The sequence below is a fragment of the Frieseomelitta varia genome, unplaced genomic scaffold (assembly GCF_011392965.1).
Source record: "Frieseomelitta varia isolate USP_RPSP 00005682 unplaced genomic scaffold, Fvar_1.2 scaffold_885, whole genome shotgun sequence".
Classification (NCBI taxonomy): Eukaryota; Metazoa; Arthropoda; class Insecta; order Hymenoptera; family Apidae; genus Frieseomelitta; species Frieseomelitta varia.
The window spans coordinates 350,572-375,256 of NW_025110684.1; the positions used below are offsets into that span (position 1 = coordinate 350,572).

At 30.2% G+C, this 24,685-nt stretch overlaps 1 protein-coding gene across 3 annotated transcripts in view; it reads right to left on the reverse strand.

Moving 5' to 3' along the window:
* The window catches only part of LOC122537044 (cholecystokinin receptor-like), a 31,483-nt gene that overhangs the window by 5,315 nt on the left and 1,483 nt on the right, over nt 1-24,685 (reverse strand). Inside the window, exons 2-5 of one of the 3 annotated variants that reach the window (XM_043669936.1) lie at nt 14,288-14,485; nt 12,262-12,447; nt 11,168-11,340; nt 231-458 (exon numbers count right to left, since the gene is read on the reverse strand). In XM_043669936.1, coding sequence (XP_043525871.1) covers nt 231-458; nt 11,168-11,340; nt 12,262-12,447; nt 14,288-14,485 — 785 coding nt within the window. The remainder of the gene's footprint in view (nt 1-230; nt 459-11,167; nt 11,341-12,261; nt 12,448-14,287; nt 14,486-24,685) is intronic. The other 2 variants (XM_043669938.1, XM_043669937.1) reach the window with 2 other exon arrangements.

The window sequence follows — 24,685 nt, forward strand, 5'->3', positions numbered from 1 at the left end:
CAGGAGAAACAATTTTCTATCGTGCTTCTATTTGTTGTAACTATATTTTCAAGAAATATTAATTTCCATAAAAATCCGCAGTCTAATTACATTACTCTAATTTGTCATCTTTAAATTTCACACAAGTGTACAGAGACATCGAAATTTATAAATGACAATTATGAAAGTGATCGTAAAGTAATCAGAAAGCTGTGTTTTCTTAAAATATCGTGTCTTCTTTCATCACGTACCTTCTTCTTGGCTTCGACACTTTTGCCTATGTAATTGCTGCGTATTACGTGCTGTCTGTTGAAAGAATAGGCTGTGTCCTGTTGCTCCTCGCAGCCAGGATCCTTCAAGTCTCTCGACAGACAGTTACTTCCATTGCTGGGAACTTGCACTCCCGACTCGTGAGAATAATCTGGCCCTTGACATTTCCCCCCAAAGACCCTGGAGATCCTCATTCGCGGGACGCGTACCTTTTTAAAGAGATTGCGAATGACCTAGTTAATTCTTGTAAACAACATTTCGTCAAGCTAGCTTATAATTTAATAGCTTCCGACGTGCACTTACATCGCGGTGTATTAATAAGAATATTACTTCAGGTTCGATATGCTACGTGAAATTTAATTTGCGAATCGCAGGACCAACAGTATCCACCAACGATTGGAAAACTTTGACACTGTTAACAACTTCGCGACAATACGCGTGTAATATCAAATGAATTTAATAAGTTTCAATCCGTGTTTCGGCGGATTTCTGTGCATTCATGGAAAATTTAGAGGCACAACAATGTATAGAATGTAAGAAAAAGTGTAAAGTATCGAAAATAGCTTTATAATACATTTTCACAAAATTTGCATAAAAATCCGCAGCCTAATGATTAAATGTTAATAATTTTAACCTGCTAGCTAGGGTAAGCAAGTGATTATGTAATCAATCTCTTGGATATAATAATTATCTTATTGTTAAATGTTATTTGACATTAGAACTACCAAAATGGTCAAAATGGAGATTTTGATGACAGCGATATATTTCCAGAAGTTTGAGTAATTTTTTTAAAAATATAAATGTAAAAATCTCATGTTCTTCATCGTACTATAACTTTTTCCCACTTCTTGTACTTTCGTTATCTTGAAACAAATTTTCCACCCCAGTAGCTCCAATGAGAAATATTGTATAAATATTAAAAATAAATATTTTATACACATACACTCGAAACTGCGCGAATGGAGGAAAAAAGAAATCCTAAAAGGAAAAATAAGTTACAGAAATATTAATGAGAAAAACGAATAACAATGAAAATTCAGAAAAATCGAAATAAATTTTATTCACTGTGAGTGTGTCAATAAATTGCGATCGAAAACAATGAACCCAAACACCAGAAATGATCAGAATGATATAATTAATACAGTTGAATAAAAATTTCAATAAATATACAGGGTGTCCCGTTTTAACTTCCTAGAACAAATAACTCAAAAGATATAAATAAACATGTTTTCACAATCAATTGTAGTTGATATATGAAAACATATTTTGGAAAAGACGAAATGTTTTGTGTTATGAAAGGAAATAGACACGTACGATGTATGTACATACGATAGGATTCCTAGGCAGTGTGAAATAAGATCGCGTAAATTGACACAAAACACCCGCGTAAATGAAGGGATCATTTACGGACTAAAAGAGATTATTTACTAACGAAGAGATAAAAGTAAAAAAGCGCTGTGTAAAGCGAGGCTTGAGTTGTAGTCCATTCGCCTGTTTTTAGTTGAACAAGTTGCTCGTTTTCGACTTACAATTGCCCAAAGCAAACGATTCTCGATTAATCACGTTAAAGCACGTTTTCATCAAGCAACTCTCGCTGGGCGCGATTGAATCGACTGACTTTCATTCATTTAAAATTACTTATGCACATACAAAAGAATTTCTACTTGGCGAAACGATTTCTGCTTGATCAATAGGAAGACGACCATTCTTGATTTAGGAGTTTGGCGATTTCAACTACAATTGATCGTGTAAATAGTAGGGAGTCAATTGATTTGACGTTACAAAACTGTGATCATAGAATCAACTAAATTAAATTAATTACAGGCAAAATATATACATCACAATGATCGGCAAAGTGTTTGTAATAATCTTTTGTAATAGTCCTTTTAAACGACTTGTAGTTAATCGATTTAATCGAGGTGAGAGTTACGTAGCTTTTGAATATCTCTTTGATGAAACGGTTAAAATTTATCGGGAAATCGAATCTACTATTTGCAAAACAATATGCATAAAGTATTGAGGATTCTTTTAAATTATGAATCGTATAAAATTATGTTTCAATAAATAAATTTAAGATGTGATTATCTTAAATTTAAATATTTTATTCTAAAAGTGTAAAACATTCGGAAAAATTTAAAAAAAAATCAAAATTTTTGTTTCATCAATAAAATTATATATCACAACACTTTCAAATTGTGTATTGTATAAAAATTTTGACATTAGTATAAGTTTTCAATCAACAGTAAGCTAAAAGTAAAAATGCTTTTGAGAAATAATATAGATGTTACATTATAATTTTGTGGATGTGTTACATTTTAAAAATATAAAATATTTAAGACCGTTAATTTGGTTGGTTAAAAATACGTGAAAAAGCAATAAAAAGTATTAAATGTATTTATACATCGTAACATATTTCAAAAATTTTAATATTTTTACTTAACTCTTTCAACTCTCAGTTTCTATTATTTGATCGGAAGCATATTATCAAAGTAAGTACGATAAAATTATTTCTGGTCTGATTCATTTTGCTTCCTTTGTTAAAGTATTAATAGTGCGGTATAGGTATGCTCTTTCAGCAAAGATAATGCGTTTCTAGTTCATTATATACACACAAATTAAATTCACTCGCGGTAGATAAGAAACTATATACATGACGAAACTAGCAATATGATCAAGTCGAAACTTTTATGCGTGTATATTCGAATTTAATGAGAACATATAAAGCAAATAATATATAGAATCTATTTTTCAAAATTGATTTACTAATATCTTAAACTTATTTACAAAAAATGAATTTACTACAAAAATTTACTACAAAAATGAAGAACAAGCTTCTAATTAAAATATATCCAATTATTGTTAAATATCATTGTTAATATCAGCGCAGAGAGCAATGTTACAAATTAAATCATACAACTGACAACATACGTTCTTTAACGTTTCTGTCACGAGTCAATTAAATAATTTTAATTGAAAACGTGTAGAGTTAAAGCTACAGTGTGAAGTAATAAATTCGTTCAAACCAGAAATCCCTATTACACGTATTGCACATGTTGCATTTAATATCACGGATAACGTTTTAATCCGTATAGTGTTTAATACACGTGTACATAAAATCAGAGCTGTAGCAAAATATACGAACGAAAATAATACACTAACGTATATAAGGTTATTAATGTAGTATAAGATAAGAGTATAAAAGTATAAGACATTTGTACACGTTTTGGAATAAATATATTCATATACATTGTTGAAAAATATTTAACAGCTTGCTTTTATTTTTATACGCTTTTCCAAGCGTTGAAAATATTGTGACAACCAAAAAATGGAATCCTCTGTTGCCAGAAAATATTCATCTATTAGTAAACCAGATAATTGCTTTTTATCATTATTTCGAATCATATGTCATATATATTTTTTTATCCTACAAATTTATTCTGTTAATTTTATGTTTCTTTAATCTAATCTATAATTCATAATATATATTTGTTTTGGAAATTAAACGCGTACGTATTTACATATTCGAGTAACCTCTCACATGTTAATAATTACGTAAAATAAAATTCTAATATTAATAAATCCGCATTATATATTTTAATACACGTGTATTAAAAGCTACACGGATTGAAGGACGAAAATATTCGTTGCACGTGTATTTTTAATACACGTTCAACACTATGCCCTTTGATTCACGAAACAGATTCTACAGTAATTATAAAAACGCATGATATTATTAACGCAAATATTCAGATTTATTTTATGAAACAAACTTTCTACCTACCTACGTAATAGAAAGGAATTAAACATGCACGTGTAAAATTTTAATCGATACCATATTACAGAATTGATTTCTTCTCATTCAATCGTAAGATAATCTGAATAATGAACAATAATACTTCATAACCAATATTAGGGGTTCAAATTATCGCACGGACGAATAATTCCTATGAACAATCATTCTCTTTCAACGTTCCGGACTGTGAGTGCCGTGCTCTTCTATATAATCCTCGTATCGTTAGGCATTTTTATCTTTTCCATTTGGTGTTCTTGCAGATAATATTTTCGGGGCAAAAGTGAAGTCTCTAAATTTTTTCATGCTAAATTATCCAACAATTACAAAGCAATTTGGCAAATTGCAAGCTAGTTAACTAATTGTTGAGATAATAATTTGGATTGTGTTGAAGAATAAAATTTACGTGCATCACGCAAAAAATGCTTCGATATAATACGTTTATAGAGATCTGATTTTCTCATATTCTCAATGTTAATTCGAATTGAGAAGATTTTCAATATTCATTTCGCTTATAAAGAAACACAACTTAAAGTGTTAATTATTAGTCTTACATAGATCTAGGTATCAATTAATTGCATTCAATAATAATATTAATTCTTCTGATAAAGAAATAGAGCTGTAAATGTTCTTTTATTTAAAAGCTTATTCAGTTAATCAGAATGTTAAGTGTATTTATAAAGTCGTATTAAATTCAATCGTAGAATTATCCTAAAATTTAGCGGAATTTACAGAATTATATTTTGTAGTGCGAACATAGTGGGTTTAAATAGTAATTTAAACATTTTGAAGTAATCTTCTTCATTACGGATCCAAGTATAAATATTCAAGTACATCGGCTTAAATGTACAGTTTAATTAATTGTTGATTGAGAAAATGAATAAAAGAGACTAATGAAGTTTTAAATGTTGTTGTTGCTATTATTATTATTATTTGTTTGAAATGTGCGAAATATCTAATATCAAGAAAAGATTAAAATATGTGATATTTTATGAAAACAGATTTTAATAATTAATTAGTTATTAATTACATTTTGGATGTTAATACTCTATTAACATTATTGATATGTTGTTGATACATATTTTATACATTTTGACAAAGATTTTTATTAGAAATTAATAAAATATCATGAGAGAATATAATTGCTGAAGATTAAATCAGTTTTAAGGCATGAACTAATATTGAGCGTGCAAACTTTCAGAAAATTTACATTACAGCCAAAAGATAAGGATGAAAAAAGCAGAGTTCATGTAGATTTAATTCTCTTGGTGAAGAGCGAACATAATCTGCGATAAATGTAATTTTTAAAGCCAGTCATTAAATCTTGTAATACATGCAGTTTTAACCTAATTGACAAAATAAATTCAATTTTTGAATTTCCATTTGAATTCATTATAAAATCGTTTTGATTAATTATGTTTTCCTGTGATTCCGTGTGTTTGAGGCGTGTAACATGAAGACCAAATTGACTTTTATAAATAGAATTTTTTTATATGTATTCCTTCTTGTATTTTGATACAAAATATCAAGCCATTTACTTGTAATTGAACTATTTAATTGGGAAATTTGTAATATCTATTTTATTATTAAATTCGTGATATCTCTTTAGGGGATGTATTTTATTTAAAAATTATGACATACTTTTTTAAACTACCTTTAATCTTCGGATGACAGAAGCTTCGGTAGGTTTGTTTCGTTTAAATATTTCACGTTTATCAATTTCTATATATATTACATTCACGTAATATTATTTTATAAAATTATACAAACGATTTTATTTTCCAAGTTAATTTGGCGAAGTTAGTTTCTTGTCTAATCGTTGTAAAATGAAAGTCACCACTAGATAAGGATTAAGTGGCACTTTTTCTAGAAAATAATGAAAATTAATGAGTTGGATTTGTCAGTGTCGTTATAATTATGTCGAATACGTTTCGTAAAATAATTGTTGTACAATTTGTCAAACAGGAAGTGAACAAGTAAATGGAACATATTTAAAATCAAAATTATGCTATTATTTTGAATAGACAGAGAATTTAAAAATTACTAAATGATAATAAATAAATATACTGCTAAATGATAATTTGTATATTTCTATCACGTTCTATCTTTATAAATGGACGGACTAATTTTCGTGGCTTGGAACTGAATAGAATCTGTTAATATATTTTTCGATGATTTAATATCTGTTATGATAAAAATAAATGATTTAAAGATTTGTTGGAATTTTGCAGTTCTTCATTTTAAATATAGAACTGAACGAGGAAATATCGGTTTTACTCTTCAACAACACGGACGATTCGTTACGACTATGTATCAGTTATAGAATCCTTGATCATTTGTTTCTTAACGTTGATGGAATAGTTTTGGGCACTTCATTTTTCAACAGGAGCCACATAGAGCGTGTGAATACGATATTTTATCGCGTTTGTTAGATGGATTGCTTCTCACTGGCAGTTGCACGTGTTTCAAAAATATGAAACGTGTTACTTTCTGACAGAAAATAATAAGATAGGCTCGATCGAAACTGTTATAGTGATACTTCAAAGTCAGTTGTATTCAATTCCTTTTTGATTTCTAAACATAGATTTCTACTGACGTTTGGGAAAATTCGAACACTTATTATGGAAGAACTTTTAAAGACGTACCTTTGTTCAAAAGTCCTAGAACATTTTTTATTTTTAATATCCAATGTTTGTTATAGAAAATAAAATTTTTAAATTTTGTGTATTAATATATTAATATTTTATACACTCTGATCGTGATCGTATCAAAAGTAAAATTTTAAGCTTAATTTTTTCCAGTTTTGAAATAAATGCACCATTTGTCTTAAGACTTTTCAGCAAGAATGTGTAGTATATGTGTTGTATAAAAAATTTTGGAACATCACAATATGTCGTGATTATATTGGTAAAATTATATTTAGCAGGAAAATAATGTATAGAATAAATACTCGTGTAATAATTGTTGAAGATCTTATTGAACATTGAAGATTGTTAATATAATTATGTTTAAATAGTTTTAAAATGCCTACGTTCCACTTAAACAACTTGCAATTTCAACGCGCGTTTTCAGATTTGTTTCAAACTAGATCGATAAATGTGAAATTTTATGAAATTGCGATTCATGAATGTGAAATGAAATAAAGTGAAATGAAAAAAGTGTGAAACGTGATTCATAAATGTGAAAATCACGAACATCATGTCTCAGTGAAATTTTATATGACACGCATAATATACACGTGAAATTTTTTTTTTATAATAAGTGCTCGATTTCTATTGCAGAGTTTCCTGACTGACTGTATGTACATACACATCTCTGTATTATGTTATCAAACATTTCATTTTGCGTATCACGTATGAATTTAAACTTTGATATCAGAGTAATACATAGATATATTCGTATATTTTTTCTGTCGCATATATCACGATAGAAATTTATTGAATGCCTGTGCAATCTAAGAGCAATGTTGATTATTGCTGATTGATTTTTTCAATTGTCATTTGGAAGAGGACTCTCTTTTTTTTTTTTATTCTGCGGGAAAAGACCCGTTTATCGCGCGTTCGAAATAAGATTCGTTTATCGCTTGAAAGGAGCTTACTCTTTTTAAGCAGATTAAAGTCAGCAAAGCTGGGATAAATATAGCTTTAAAAATTTTAAGAGACAAGAATTTTAAAAGGCTGAGTATTAAAGTTACATAATTAAAGTAATTTGTTTTGTTGAAACATTTTGTCTTGCATGTTCTCACTTTTACTTTTTAACTCTTTCGTGGATTCATTTAGAAATTTCAAACACGAGTTGATCGCAATTAAGGATAATTAATGCAATAGAGCAATTTTCGAAATAACTTTCATTTCTATATGTGTTTGAAAGCAGACTTTTTGTTATAACCATTTCTTTTTTGAACAAACAGTCAAGAAAACGATAATGCCAGTGTTGTCCGCGAAAATCTTAAAGTCGCTATGAAATAATAACTTATAAATATTTTAATCCACAACATCATGCTACAAAATTTCATTTATAATTCCATCCAATTGATTTACATTATCGAATTCTCTTTTTTAAACATATTGTGAAACGACTTATGAAAAGGAATGGCAAGGCTTTCTTTTGTTATTATTTGCTCCATTTGAATTTTGCAATTTTAGGAAATTTAATTGTTAAGCTCAGGACAAATCGTTACTTGGTCCTCCATGGATCAAATTGAACGCGAAGCAAAAGTGAAAAGTACAAAATGGCGTGAAAAATGACGAAACTGGAAATTCTTGGATATTTCGTGAGGCGGAATCTGAAGAATATGAACGAAAACGTTTCTTCATTAACTTCCATTAATTTCCTGTACATGAAATTGAGTTTCACTAATTTGAGATGGCGAACGCATACCAAGCGAATACTGAATACTGCTACTTCAGTGCGGTAGCAGCTAAAGGTTCCCGTCGTGTTATCCGAATAATGCTTTCATTACGTATATTATCACATTTATTGCCACGGTTCAAATACACGAAGAGAAATTAGATTTCGAATTTCTATTAAAATTTTAGGCAAAGAGACTTGAGCTTGGCTCACACGTGCCACGATATACAAACTTTTCAGGATTGTGCCACTTTTTCTTGACGCGGAATGTAAATGAGGTGCTTAATTAAATTTGCAATTGCATTTCGTAAATAGAAATTTATTTCATCTTCTAGTGAATAACGTAGTGAATTGTATAATTAAAGTAAATGTTATCTCGTATTATATTTATCATATTTAGTATATATTTATCATATTTTTTTTTTTTTCATATTCCATCTTCAAATTTTCCATAAATGCATAAGGATCTGCAGTATATTAATTACTGAATAAGCTGAAAAAGTGGCCATTCTTATAAGTTGTTAACAAAATTCATAAAATATGTAGAAATACAAGAACTCTCGTCCTGATTGAACCACAGTGTTTCAGAGAATTTCGGTGTATCAATATCTTCCTATATATGTTAACTTGCTTTAGTTTCTCTTATAGAAGGGAAATGTTCTGAAAGGAAATCGGAAACAATTATTCTGCAAGTTTGGCTAAACGAAATAAATTTTCTGCGATGAAGTTATTATCCGCGGAGAACTAAGTTTAATAGCGTGCAATATAGTAATCAGTAGCAAGACTGAGTATTCTTACTAGTTGTCGCATAGCAAGTTCTGTGCAACACATACGTACATACATATATGTGCACATATGCGTTCGATATCCACATTCGTACATCCACTATCGGAAGTTTCAGTAGACATTGTTTGTATTAAATACAGAGATCTAATCTTAGTACACAGTTCTAACACCAATAGTGATTTTCTTGCATAGATTATTTCGATACATAATGTATGAATTTGTCGTTGTGCAGTATATAGCCAGAAATATGCAAGGATTAACATTTAAATGTTAAACTAACAAGGAAGGTTTGGCAACCGAAAAATTCAGAAAAATTCGAAATTTTGCACGAATGTAGTTCACGTAATGTTAATTAGCAATTCTTTTTTTCTTGCTAAAAACTCCCTCCGTTCCGAAAACAGATTATAAGTATAAAATATCTGAAGCAAAAGAATATAAGTCAAATTGTAGTCAAAATAATGTGTCATTGTTTAAAAAGGAAATGACGTATGTCTTGATGTCATTTATTAACTTTTACGAATAAAAAAAGTTTAGCTATTTAAATTTTTAATTTTGCGCCGCATTTTAAGTTGAAATATTATTAAATAACAATTTTAATTAGTACTCCTTTGTCCGCTCGTAAATAAAATTTTTCAAATGCAGTAAAAATTTTAGTCAAAGTTTTGGTATACACGCCTAACACACAGACTTCTGCAGAACAGAATTTAGATCTTGCTCGTGATAATTAGGTTAAATCGATCGATTTGAGGCTTTACTAAGTGTTCGTACAAGTTGTGTTTCAAAGCAAGTAGTTGAACTACTTAAGTCATGTACTTGTTAATTCGAAGACTTAGATTATATACTTAAAATGAATTTGTTTAGAAATATTTAATTGAAATTTTTACGAAACAAATCAACGGGATTGATGTAATTGTTAAACAACTTGTACATATAAATTACCATGTTCTATTGTTTGAAATTTTTTTCTTTTCAGGTCCTTTCATTTCATAATATTCGTATTGTTGCCAGTTGTATGTATATGCCATCTCTTTTAAATTTCGTGCACGTACGAACATAGTCTTCTGACGCATATGAGATATAATATTGTGTCATCATGCTTTTATGACGCAAATTTCATGCCATTTAATTGAAAGTTTTATGTCATTAAAAATCTTTCCTTCTTACTTTTATACAGTACGAGTCTCTAAATTCTCGTTTTCGGCGTATGAATGTAAAAATATTCTTCGTGAAAATGATTTTATTATTTAAAACAAACATGCAAATTAATAAATTTTTCTAGAAATATCCTTTCGCAGTTAGTATCTATAAGTTTCATATAAAATAGTGAACTTTAAGATTATTCAAGGAAAGAAGTGCTAGAAAGTGACTATATATTATATTTCACGCAAAGCAGAAACCGAAAGTCACTCTGAAAGTGAAAACAAAAAGAAACTTAAGAAAATGGTTCGTGACGAGTGAACTTTGATTTTATTAATTTAACCTGAAGAAACTAACGGTAAAAGAAATGTCTACAGTATATGTGGAAAGATGTGAATTCTACGGCGATTCATCAAAAATTTCACAAGGTCCGCGACTTCAAATTACGATCAAGAAAATTAAGATCACACGTAAAGATCCACGGAAAGGTCAGGGAAAATTCCCCAAGGCCCTTCCACGTCAGTGAACTTGCTTCGCCATCATCTCTTCCGCTTTCAATCGATCAAAAAAATATTATGAAGGAACTGTGTGACTCGGCCTCGTATCTCATCGATACAACAACGATCTAGAATCTAGAGAAATTGCAACGCGAGATGCCACCGATCGACGTCTATACGTTGGATTATCCTCTTTCGTACGGGAGACGAATCCTAGACGATTTGCCAACGCGTTTCTCGCCCTGGCTGGTGAAACGATTAAAGATAAGCTCTGCTAACCCCTCACCGATCCCCTCGTCAGTCAAAATCTGACGACCCACTTTCTTGCCGCGACGGTATTCGGTCGCCACTTTCTCACCCTAGACGGTACTCCCTCCGGAGAACCATGGATGTATCCGTGGGAAGATGAGGAAAATCCTCGCCTTAATCTCGAGGATGTGCCGGAAGCATTCAGGACAATCGTTGCGCTGGCTCCTCGATTACTCTTGTCATACGTTGAGTTCCGCGTCCCTCTGGATTCTGTTCTCTCCACTGTAATGCGGATTCATTACTTGCATCGGCCAGCTTTCTGAACGAACAATGCGCGATTGTTAGCAGTTTTTCTCTGCCTGTTTCTTTGCATTCCCGATTCTTCTCTCGGCAACGTGATTCGTTTGTGTTAATCATTTTCGTTCGAATCGTCCAAACTGTTTTCTCATCACGTATTGATTTCGTATTGCTATTTATTGAAATTGTCGACTGGCTCACGCTAGATAATTATTAGAAGTTAGTAGATGGCTTTTTTTAGAAGTTTCTCTTTTTTTAATTAAACTGCTGTGCTTGCAAGTTTGTATTTTGCAACTGAATGAAAGAAAGTTGATCAGAGTTTTGTTTCGTGAATTTCCTAATGAATGATACAGTGTAATTAAAAAGACCGGGAATGTCTGCACCAGGTCTATTTATAACTGGACTGTAAAAAGGTATTTACTAATCAAATTAAGTAAGTTGGCAGTACCTTTGTGTGATTATACAAAATTTTGATGTCTGTGTCGGAGAACCATTCGAATCTTTTCATAAATGCACGAACATATGAAATTTAACGTTCTTCTACGTACACTATTCAAATAAAATTATTCAACCCGCAGATAAAATTTTTCTCATGGTAACAACACAGCCATTTCATATATCAAATGAAACATCAAACAAGAAAATTCTAAAGCTACATTACATCATTCGTTCCAATTGTTTAACATTCTCCACAATTATTTGAAAATTCCTCATTCCGGTTCCAAGTGTCAGATCTCATTGAATCGAAATTCCAGCCACTTTCGTTGCAGAGCACCGTAGGCGTGACTCTTGAACAGTTTCGCGTAGTTTCGCTCGCCGAACAAAAGCTCATTCTAATTATGCCGAACTTCGCAGCGTGTTTCGTTTCATTTTCGCGTGTAGAATCAACATTTTCGCAATACTTACAACGTTGTTGACAATTCGATGTTTGTCGTATTTCCTGGCGCAATCCCCGCCAGAGTTTCACCGCAATCAGAGAATAAGCCAAACTCATCACGATTAAAGGAACTAAAAGCAAAGTCCCGTCCAAGAAAAGGTTATAAGCTCTCTCGGTGCCGACGCTTGGCCACTCTTCTCGACACTTGCGCCTTCCTGTAACAGAAAGCATCAAACTTTCCTGTAAATTTTCACGAAGTGAATTGACGGCGCGAAGGTAGTTGAAGTTGAGCAGTGAATTTCAAAGGGAAAATATCGGCCGCGCGCTAACGGAATGAAAGTGCCGTTTAAAAGGCCGGCGTTAAGGGGAACTTTCCTCGAAGATGCTAGTCGTAAGAACTTTTTCACGCGAGTGTGATTTCGATACGTTCTTTCATTAGATTTTACAACTAACTGCGATGATAAATTCATTGTCCGTCCGTTCTTTTTTTTTTTTCTTTCGCTATAATGTTGTCAAAATTTTGAACTCTTTGAAAGTTGTATTAATCATTTACTGTTAGTATTGCTTTTTTAACGCTGTTACTGATGGTTTTTTTTTTTTATTGTCAGTTTTCTAATATTGTCGTCGATCGGTTTCTAATTTTTTAACGCTAGAACGACCGATTCATGATTTTTCGTAAATGGCATTTTTGGAGATCTGAGCTTCTCGTAAATTCAAGCTTGCGTTTTTTATGATATTATAATTCCCACATCTAAACTAACAGGGAAACAAAAGTGTTCGATTCCAAGTCTCGACAAATATAGATTTATCACACAACAATAAAAGAACTGAAATTACAATGCGTGACATATTTCACGTGATATTTTTACCAAATATTTTATAGCTTAGCATTTCTTTTGATCGCAAGCTTTATAGTGATCGAAATGTAAAGAAAGATTGTTAGATTGTCAGTTACGTAAAATATCAACTGTAAGCAATTTATGCAAATGTTATTCGCATACTCTGTTTAGAATGAACATAACTAAAATCGAAATTTAATTAATTTGTAAGGAATCTCAGCTATTGATAAATTTGTATATTCGTTTTGTTCATAGTCAAAATGCTAGTGCAAGTAAGCGTGTGCAATTTAGATTGAGGACAAATTAATTCGGTATTACAGAGCTGTTAATATTTAATATTGCACACGAATTCGAATAAATAAAGTATATAACAATATTTATCCTAGAAAAATAGTGTACGAATATTTGATATAACAGTGCAATAATAATAGCGTAATGATACTTTACATTTGAAGAGAATTATAGTGAAATAAAATATTTTTATTAATTGTTCACTAACGTTTTTGTACATAATACGATCTATTACTAAATTTTCTGTAAATTTATTTATAAATGTTATAACAGAAACTACTTAATTCATTCTTAAAGCGAAAAATTGACATGATTTAATTCTATTCGAATGGAGGAGGCTATTTTGAGATTCTTGCATTATCTAAGCAAATATTAATTTATCATATTTGGGTAATAATCAGAGAGACCAATACAAATATTCAAATGATTAACTATATCACTTAAAGATAAATAAATTAAATCAATGGCTAATTCTCGTACGTGCGTGATACACGTCAATTAGGTTTGCTTTAGGTTTAGCATAAAAAAAAAATACAACCATACAATTTATCGCAAGTATTATTAAAAATATTCAGAAGTCCATGCAACTTTATTTTACTTTATAATTTTTCACGTTGTGGCACAAAATATTTTATAATGAACGGTAATGAGAATACAACTATACGTAAATACACAGAACATTCGAAATAGTAAGAAATAATATATATAGTACAGCTCCTCGCATATTCAAACATTCAATATCCGATTAGACCTGTCAAATCTCATGTTTTTTTTTTTCTTACCATCGATAGCAGCTGAGATATTTAGATTTTATTTTTCGTTTTTTTATTCACCTATGTGCAACAGTTCAGGAACAATACTGTTTCCAATGATTGACAGGTCGAAGAAAAGGTACCAGAGAGAGAAATGAAAGAAGGAATCTTACCACCGCGTATATTTTTCAACCGCGATACAACGAGGATCGGTGCGTTCCACGTGAGGCTGGCTGTCCAAACCACAACGATCATTTTGTAAGCGTGAAATTGTGTTTGCCATCTTCTTGACTTTAGTGGTCTACAGATAGCGAAGTAACGCTCCAAAGAGATAGCCACCAGTGTCCAAACACCAACAGACACAGACACAGCTGGAAATGAAAAATAAGACCAATAGCTTCTATCGATCGATAGTAAAGGTTTTAAAATGTTTCGGATAGTTCAGGAGATAATTTCTGTTAAAAATAAATTACAGATAATATATATATAAATCTTCAAATAAACGTATCTAGGCAATTTTATTAACACAATTGAAAAGATTGTTCAGCAAATGTCCAAATTGTTGAAGTTCAATAGTAAAATGTATTAACGAAAGTAACAATAATAATTGAAGACCGATTTAGGAAACGATTATCACGAATTGCATTTTCATTTTTCACAAATTACACGCATGATGCATTTATGTAATGCTTACTTTTATTCGCGATGCAACAGACTTCCAGTAAAATTTTATATCTCTGTTCAGTACAAGGAAATGGTTTTACAATTCTGTTATTAGCACTTAGTATTTAAGTAGTAATACTTAAAAGTGGTATTCGGTAGTTTCAGATTAAATATACTTTTGCCAGACTTCTAGGAATTTCGCAACGCGATATCGATTATACAATACCACGAACCAGATATCCCACGCGTTTCGAATTCGAAGAATATACTAATATTTCGGTATTAGTTTGAAATGTCTGAACAAATTGCGTATTGTAGCTTCTTTTGTAGCTATAAGAATGAGTGAGAAAAATAAGCATCTTACTTAAATGGCACTTTGTATTGTTCGAATGCAACAGAAGCACAGGCTATCGCCTGAGTATCGCATAAAATTTTATTCAGAGTTGCATCGATTCCGATGGTTCACATGAGAATAACCGGAGGCGATCACGACATGATGTTTATTATATACAGTGTACATGTATAAGCAGTATAATTCCTAATGGATACGCAATCCTATTTCCTTGATAATCTTGGATAATTCTGAACCATTTCTGACCAAGCAGTTAACTGTAAAATTACTTCTCGTTGTCGCGTGTTCGGTAACGATCGAAGGAAATGTTGTTCCAAGGAAAGAAAAGTGAGTTGTTGAGTTGTTCTTGCTTTTAAGATAAAACAAAAACTTAATCTCGAAGTTAATCGTTAATGACTTTGCTGTTAATGCGACCGATTAAAACTAAGTAAACACGATGAAGTGAAAATAAAACTTTATTTCGCGACAACGATGCGAAATTTTCCGTCAAAATACAATTAAAAACTAGACCGTTTTATCTTAATGACGCAAACTGTCAGTAGAGTAAATAATAAACAATTAAATTTCAGAGGGAAGCTTTGTTAAGTTATGGGAAATTGAAAGTGACCGGTTATTAAGCAAAGCGTGAAAAAGACTTCAAACTTTAAAGCTTTTTTTTCAACTAGTTTTGAAGTAAATCTTAAAGTCCGAAGGAATTTTAGCGAAAGTAAACATACACATTTTGTAGTTCACTTCACTAGATGAAAAAGTATATTAACGTATATTAAATAAAGTAAGTTATTTCGTTAACGCTGACTTTTACTTAACAGCATCTTGACTGATAATTTAAATGGTAAAGACAGAGTTTATATGCTCTGTAAATAAACATACTGATTGTTTAACTAATTGAGAGAAACAAAATTTTAATAATCTATTGAAAACATCGATTAATACATTTACTTTATTTTTGATGCACACACACACACATGGACACTTTTCAAATATGAATTTTAAAAGTTGTTTTTTTAAATCACAAGTTTAAAATAACAAAAAAATACTGACGTAAATAAAATTGTAAAATATGTTGAGTTTGAAATCGTTGATAATTTAATAATTTTTCACGAAACTGTTGATTTTAATTCAATACTTCATTCAGTATATATTGAGAAAATGATGAACACTTAATGATTTTAAGTTTAAAGTATGCTACATGTTATATAACATATTTATAATTTTGAAATTTGTTTACAAATTGATTCGCCAGAGAATAACCACGGTGAAAAATTAAAGTGCATGAAATTGAATAAACCATAATAAACTATATTAAATGATTTGTCAATGTTTACAAATAGAAATAAAACATTAATTATAAATAGAACGTATAACTATAAACAATATAAATAGATTGTATTATATTATATAATATAAAGCGATTACAGAATGATATAAAGTGCAGTATAAAATATAAAAGTATAAAATAATTACGGAACAGTAACAGAAATAAAATTAGTCACTACGAGCGAGGAAAACTGAAAAACATTTACAATACAACAGTTGCGATAAATTATAAAATTTTCCGTACATGAAATATTAATCGTGCATCACCAGATTTTCCACTATTTTCTCTTTAATTCGATTTCAAACAGATTAATCCTTGGGGATAGATACGACCACCCGTATGCGAAATACATAGTTTACCGCTGAGCTTTATACGATTTAAAAGATTCACGGTTCATCGCGCGATTAATTGTTTTGAAATGTGGAACGTATACATCCATACGCAACAATCATCATATACGATAATTATTACATAAATAATGAATTAATCAATAAAAACTGATGTATGTGAAATAAAAAAAAATATATATATATGTTGCATTTTTCATCCAGAAAGATTTTTTTTTTTATTCATTAACTTGTTTTTCTTTATTTTTTGTAAATACTAATTGCAAACATGTTCTACGGTCCATGAAAGATTCTGTTGCCTTGATTACTTACTCGTGTTGTATTACCTTGATTAAACACTGGTGGAAAAAGAAAAAATTAAACCATCCCGCGATGCGAGTCAGAAAGTATTGCTGGTTCCAGTCATCGTGGATGTAATGACTGTCGAGTCTACCGAAATTCGGTTCTTTTCGTTTCATGCTAATCACTTTTTTAATGCATCTCTACGTTTGACGATTGTGGAAGATCAATCAAAAGAATGTACTTTCAAGATGAATATATCAAAAGTGTAGCACTCTTTATAAATATTCAATAGGTGAAACAAATTTTCGCCTACTACAATTATCATCAATTCGCGTAAAAGTCTTATCCCCTTGTTTCTCGTTGTTTCGTTCGTCAATTTGCGAATAGACAGATAATTTGATAATCACACAGTGATGACAGAAAAACTGGCGTTTGGAAAGTACAATTTGAAGTAGACATTCTTGATCATCGGTACGTAAATTTGATTCCGTGTGAGAATAATTGTCGACACTTTGAATTGGCGCCTTTTCTTTCTCTCTTTCTCGTAAGTAATGCAGGCACGCAAAGAATTCGATCGCAGGGTCACAGGCTCGTACGTTTTCTGCCTTGTCCAATTGCGGAACGTGTTTCACTATCAGGCGATCACGTTCCGCTGAGGCAAAATTTTCACGACTGGCTTTCCCCGAAATGGTCGTGTTCGTTCAGCGATTCGTAAAAATTTCGCGTTCTACTTTTTCGCGATTTAAAAATTTAATTTACCGACATTCATTAAATAGCAGGCGAAGCTGTGTCGCCCACCGGCAACGATTTTACTTTGTTCTTTTTCTGAGTTTCGCATTCCTTTCTTCTCCTCTCTTCTGGAAATTCTCTTATGATAATTGAAATGTCACGAGTTATTGGGACGTACTTTCCGTAATTTAATTTCCATTTGTTGCGTTCATTGATTTGATATTTACTTACTGTTTGTTCGAGTTTTGATATTTTTTTTTTTTTTATTCGAACATTTGTTAATACTGTGTATTCTAGACAACAGTTTGAAAGTAATTTTAAAATGAGCTTCAGTTACGATAATATTGCATGATAATGTGTAAAATTTGATCTTTCTCTTCGTTTATCAATATATGATGATAAATTTTGAATTCTGAAATGTAATTACTATATAAAGAGCAACAGTTTGGAAAATAATTGAGCTAGGTTTAACAAATCAAATCAGCACAAATCAACTTATGTAACATTTAGAAAGTATGTCATACATTAGATAGAGATTGCTATATCGAAATATAGTTTTATTGCTAGATAGAAAAAAAACAACTGGTTCATTTGTAGAATAATAAAATTTGGGACCAAAAATGTAAAGAATATTACGTACACACATATTTTACTAAGACCTTCATCAATAGATATATCTTTAAATATCTTGTACAGTTATCTTTATTATTCATATTCTCATGTTTCTTAATTTTCATTATTATTTCTCAACGTTAATTGATACACGTATTGTACATACTTCTTAATACTATTTTGTCAACATCTTAATATTTTATTTGTTAAATATGTGTTGTTATTATTTCTCATTTTCATGTCAGTTATATTACACATAGGTATATTCTCTATGCCTTTCTCTTCTCCTGATATAGATAGTATATTCTATACTTTTAACTCGTCAGGCATACTTTACTACTATTTAGTTTTTAAAATTCGAAAATTTCACAAAAAGTCAAAAATCTAAATCACAGAATCAGGATATTATCAGGAGTTCCCGAATCCATCATCTTTTGACTTTTTTACTGTAATTTCATAAATTTCACAACAAGGAAGAAACAGCTGAAACAACAGAACAAACTGACAAAGTTCGCAAGTTCTCTGACAAACTTTCTCAACCAATATATCTCTGACGGAGTTTGGGAACAAAACTGGCGGTAGCTATTTCGTAGTCAAGTATTCACAACATGCTCAAACATTCTCGTTTCATTTAATTCAAAGTTAAACCTTCTTACTCGATGCTTTCTCATCTTCTAAGTTTCATATCTAACGAGAAAACTATCGTGTTAATTGTAAATTGTATTTATGAAAAAATTTGCTGAACTTTTGATAGTGGTTGTGCAGTACAACAAATCTTTCGTTATATTGCAATGAAAATGCAATCGTATGAAATATAATTATAAATGATTTGATTGTATTTTCATTAATAATTTTGATGTCCATGCAATTTTATATAATTTTCAATATAAATTTATATTTATGACAGAAGAATAATTAAATTGGTTAGTAATGATCGTAGAAAATTGACAATTAATTTATTAATACGGACAAATAGAAATTAAATCAATCGCAACGATTGCAGAATTCGTCGAATTGTAACGCTTTGTTTGTAACATGAAAGTCGTATAAAATACATTCGTGAAAATGCGCTGAAAACGAATGAGAATAAAGAATATGAAGACTGTAATACCCGACATTCGAAAGAGTTAAATTGCGAACAATAATTTCTTTTGTAAAAGCTATTTCGATACAAAGAAAACCGGATTACTACTTTATTCTATCGTAACTTCTTTCTTCTTTTCGATTGCAATATCGAAAAAAAAAGTTATGTTGTTATACACAAATTTACATTTGTACTTTGTAGTAGAAAATAAATTACAATATTAATGAACTCTGCAGAGCAATTTCTCTTTAAACAATTTGTCGATGGAACATAATAGATCCAACATAATAAAATAAAATCGACATTTTGTATAATATGTTTTTGTATTTAATATTCTAACACTACGTAATATGCATGTTAATCACATGAAAGTATTGTGAAATGTAAAATATTTAAAGCTAGCATGAAATTGAAAAATTATAGTCAAATTATTATAGTTTCAATTTTATACAGTCTTGATCTAATATTTCTTATTTCATGAAATATAGAACCTATACTTCAAACATAAATCTGAGCATAGAGTGTATTTTTATTATCAGTGATAACGTTTAATGTTATTTCTGTTCAAAACTTATGAAAAATGATATTCTCGCCTTAATATCCATTTAGATATAAGATTTTTATATCGATCATAAAGAATGAGCATTTTACTATTCATTCCTTACAGCTTTCTGCTCAAGAGCAATGATTATGTATTCAAGTCACGAACCTCTCAGTAGAAGTTTCAGAGTAATCCGTGAGAAATTAATTAATGATCCCTGAATGACCGCAAAACAAAGTAACCTTTATACTCTTTTGTTAATTTAAACATTCATCTTTTTATTAAATATTTTACATCAAATTTGAATATTTGATTATTCAATTGATTATTAATTGAGTATTTGATTATTTAATTCCTGATCATTATTAGTGGTATTGAATAAGTAATATTAGCATTATAAATTAGTAGTATTGTAGTTTCCTATGAAAGTGGGTACTATTCTAACTAAAAAATTTCATTAAAAATTTTAATCTATTTTTCTCTACAAAATCAAATGATTATTATTTTATCTTACGATAAAACAATAATTATCCCACTTGATACATAAACGATAAAACGGTTTAAATGAAAATCTTTTGTTTATTCAAATAAATTTACCTGTATTATCGATAAAATAACTCTGATATTTACACGTTTCAAATATTGTGTATTATGTTTAAATAATTTCCAACTTTGATTCTATTTGTCCGCTTTCAATCGCTATTTCCTCAACGAGCTTGTCAATATTACTCTGACAAAACCAATCACAATTTCCCGATTTAAATCAGAAAACTTCATTTTAATTAATCGGACTTTTATTTCAGTGTTTCTTATTGCAACTCAATTTTATGCTATTTAAATGTCACCTCTGTGATTAATATCTTTGTATATTATAGTTAATCAGTTTTCTTTTAACATGAGCATCTTTGATCTTATGTAACCTGTAGTTGCAAGTTACTAGACTTTAGCGTGCCATTCTCTTTCACGCAAGAATCTCAAGACATTTTATTTTCGATATTTAGTATTTGTCGTAGGTAATAAAATTTTTCCAACTTAATTATTAATCTAACTTAATTAATTTTAGCTTGTTGTAATTTTGTAAATTAATACTACCAAAGTTATCGATTCGTCACAGTAGCTACTACAGGTTCGCAACATTCTGTTTTTTGAAGATTTGATTGTACGTCGAGTATATGCAAGTTAAAATATTTTTCGCCATCTCTGAATCGTTGTTCATTCGCTTCCTTCTATAAATTATCGTCTCCGGTAGACAAACTACCTACGCAGCACATATCTACCTACGCTGCAACAAACATCCGTTGCAAGCGTATATGTTTAGCGGAAGTGTTCGCATCAAACTGATTTATATGTTACAATGTAAACTGTGATGCTACCGGTAGTGCTACAGGTTCTAATTGTGCGAATTTGGGTAGGATGCGTCGAGTTAATGTAATTGCTACACGTTAAATTTTTAGCCCCAGATGAATATCACAGTGGAAATGTTGCACTCACGCAACATTTCACATCGCGATTCTTTTCGACTATTGTATATTAGTAATTTACGTTTTTTTTTATACTAGTAACTTGTATTAATAACTTATATTTTTTACTGTTGGCACTATGGGACGAGATTCCAAGTTGACACATTCTCGGTGAGAATGTTTGGAGCAAAAATGTTTGCTACTACCAAACACGTTTTAGAATCTCTGGAACATTAGTTGAAACAGAATTATCATTTTGAAAATTTTATAACATAATATATAATCATGCGCTAAATATTTAAGCATACGGTGAAAGTGTTAATATTCTTTTTATCGTTGTTTCTTCGATCTAGAATTTTATAAAATTTTATAGCATTATGATAAATTGTTGCTTAATTCTTAATGGATCATAATGGATCCATTAATGATTCAGTTAAGCTGTCTCTGAGTAACATTATTAAGTAATCATGAATTGAACGACATCAATGAATTGGAAATATAAATCCGATTGAATTCGTTTTATTTAACATAAAAAAAGAATATGTATTACGTCTTATAAAGTGAATAAAATTGAAAACTGTATTTGGTATTGAATTTGTTACTTGAAACATTTATAAATAGTCGTTTATCTTGCAAAAAATATTACTTTAAAAGCAAAAATCATTGAATCTTCGTTATTTGACGTCGATTAAAGATATGTATCTTTAAAATTGCAACATTTCTCATTACGATAATTGAAATATATTCTTTTCCATTTTTAGAAACAAGTAAAAGGTATTAAGCCAAAAGTTCGTTAAGTTGGAGAAAGAAAATTAATTTCGAAATTCAAGATGATGTTTTGTCTAGGACACGGATGATTGATATCGATCAAAACATCAGATAGATAGATACTCCATCAGAAATATCACCCACTGACGTGGAAAATGAATAACTCCAACTTGAATTAATAATAACTTGAATTAACACTGCCTTTATTGTACAATAAGCCTGGTGGCTTCAAAAGCGATTTAAACAGCTAGAGCTCTGTCTAAATGAAATATTTCGAAGGATTTGATTAGCCGAATATTGACTGAATTGACTCGTCTCTAAAAACTGAACTCGATTACTGGGTGCTTAGTCACTGAGTCAGTTGATCCTGGATGATTAGTTATTGTGATTTCCTTGAATTACCCTTGTGTAACAAGACCGTCCTTTCCAAAGGACTCTGAGATTAGGAGATTTTCAGAATTTCTCGTTCACCACACCATGAGGGTGACTCGTGTGGATGAGAAATCTGGAAATCCTGGACACTACTTTCGGTACGCACGTGTTCATGACATGGTAATTCCTATTGTGCGGAAAAATCTTCAAACTAATTGAAACTTATGCCTAGTCGGAAATTCTCCAATTGATCTATGACCTGCGAACTGCAAAAAAATTTCCTAATTTGACACGCTGAGCCTGGAGCACTTACCACTGGCCTTAACAGATTTGAATGAATAATAAATTTACTACACTACATGTTACGTTCTACGTCATTTGGTTTATCGATATTTCAATAATGTTATCAGTATGTTATTCATATTCATTTATTATTAATCAGTATATTATTAATATTCATAATATCGCAATATCGATAATTTATCGATAGCATTTTGCAACGTTCATGTGCTGGATTTTGGAAACAAGAATTTGTTCATATCTCTCACATGTAATTAAAATTAATGTAATACAAATTTGAGTTAAATTGATAATGCTACTTCACTATAGAGCATATATGGTTTGAATCTAAATAATATTGGAATAGTGTAATAACAGGCATTTATTTTAGTGTTTGAAAATTAGATTGTATCCTAAATTATAGATAGATAAATTTGGCAAATTGCATATTTTTTTTGCGGATGAAATTGGAAGGAGGATATGTCTATGTGTGCTAGTAGGAGTTCAAAGAAAATTAATCTGTAAGGGAAAAGAAAATACAAGAATTGTACAATCATTGTGCTTGAACAGAAAAATACCTGAAACAATTTTATTCAGTATTTCCATTTTCGTTTGTGGTAGAATTGCGGAAAACATTTGTACAGAAATAAAAATGTAATGAATGATTGTGCGAGAAATCATTTCTAAATGTAGAGTTCAGTGAGAATATTGCAGTTCAAGCATAGAATAAAACATGCAAATTACTCGTCGTACAAAAAAAAAAAGAAAATGATAGTGTAAAATATTCAGTGCGCATATTTTCCACGAGATATAGCCCAATATCCAAGCATACTATCTTCTTCTAGTACACTATTTTTCTCACTCGCTTCACACAAGCTATGCAAATATTTTTGCGATGTGTTCGGTCACGTCAATCTAAAGCTTTGCATGACCGCGTATTCTTCTTCTATTCTCTATTTTTATGTGCACTCTCCCCGTTCTTCCATGAATCCCTAATGTCCGAAATGAAACATTTGTATGTTCATACATACAAATATTAATAATGAATTCCTTTTTCTTTCATTGATCGTAATGAATTTATCAGATGATATATAATAATAATGGATTGTAAAAGATTGTACACTACCCTCTTTCAAAATCGTGAAGCATGAAATAAATTACTGCCACTATTATTCACATCAAATTAGATTAATTAATTTCAATCACGTACGTTTAATGATTATTATTTAATACTTAATCATTCACAAGTATGCAAAAGGTGTCAGTTGTATTAGCGTATCAATAAGTGTTGGTATTCGTATAACTAAGAATTTGATACTATGAAAATGAAATGGTCAAAAACAGAATGTGCGCAAATATTTTTTGCAGCTACTGTATATGTATGTACTTTCACAGATATCTTTTACCACGAATATACTCGTATTTACATGAACTTTCCATATTTAATTAATACATGTAGAATATAATGTTTTCAGATGATATTTTCGTACAACATATTAGATCAGTCAGATCAATCAAGAACCAAAATAATCAAAATATTTGATTAATTATATTAATCAAATATTAGTTTCTGCGACAACGATCATAACAATAATACTGATATTTATTGATGATAAATACACTTTAATGTAATAATAAGAAATATAAATAAAATATAACAATAAACACTATTGATGATAAACACCCTTTAGTATAATAATAAGAAGTATAAATAAAATATAACGTGGAATTAATGTTAAGCATGTTAAGAACTATGTATTGCAA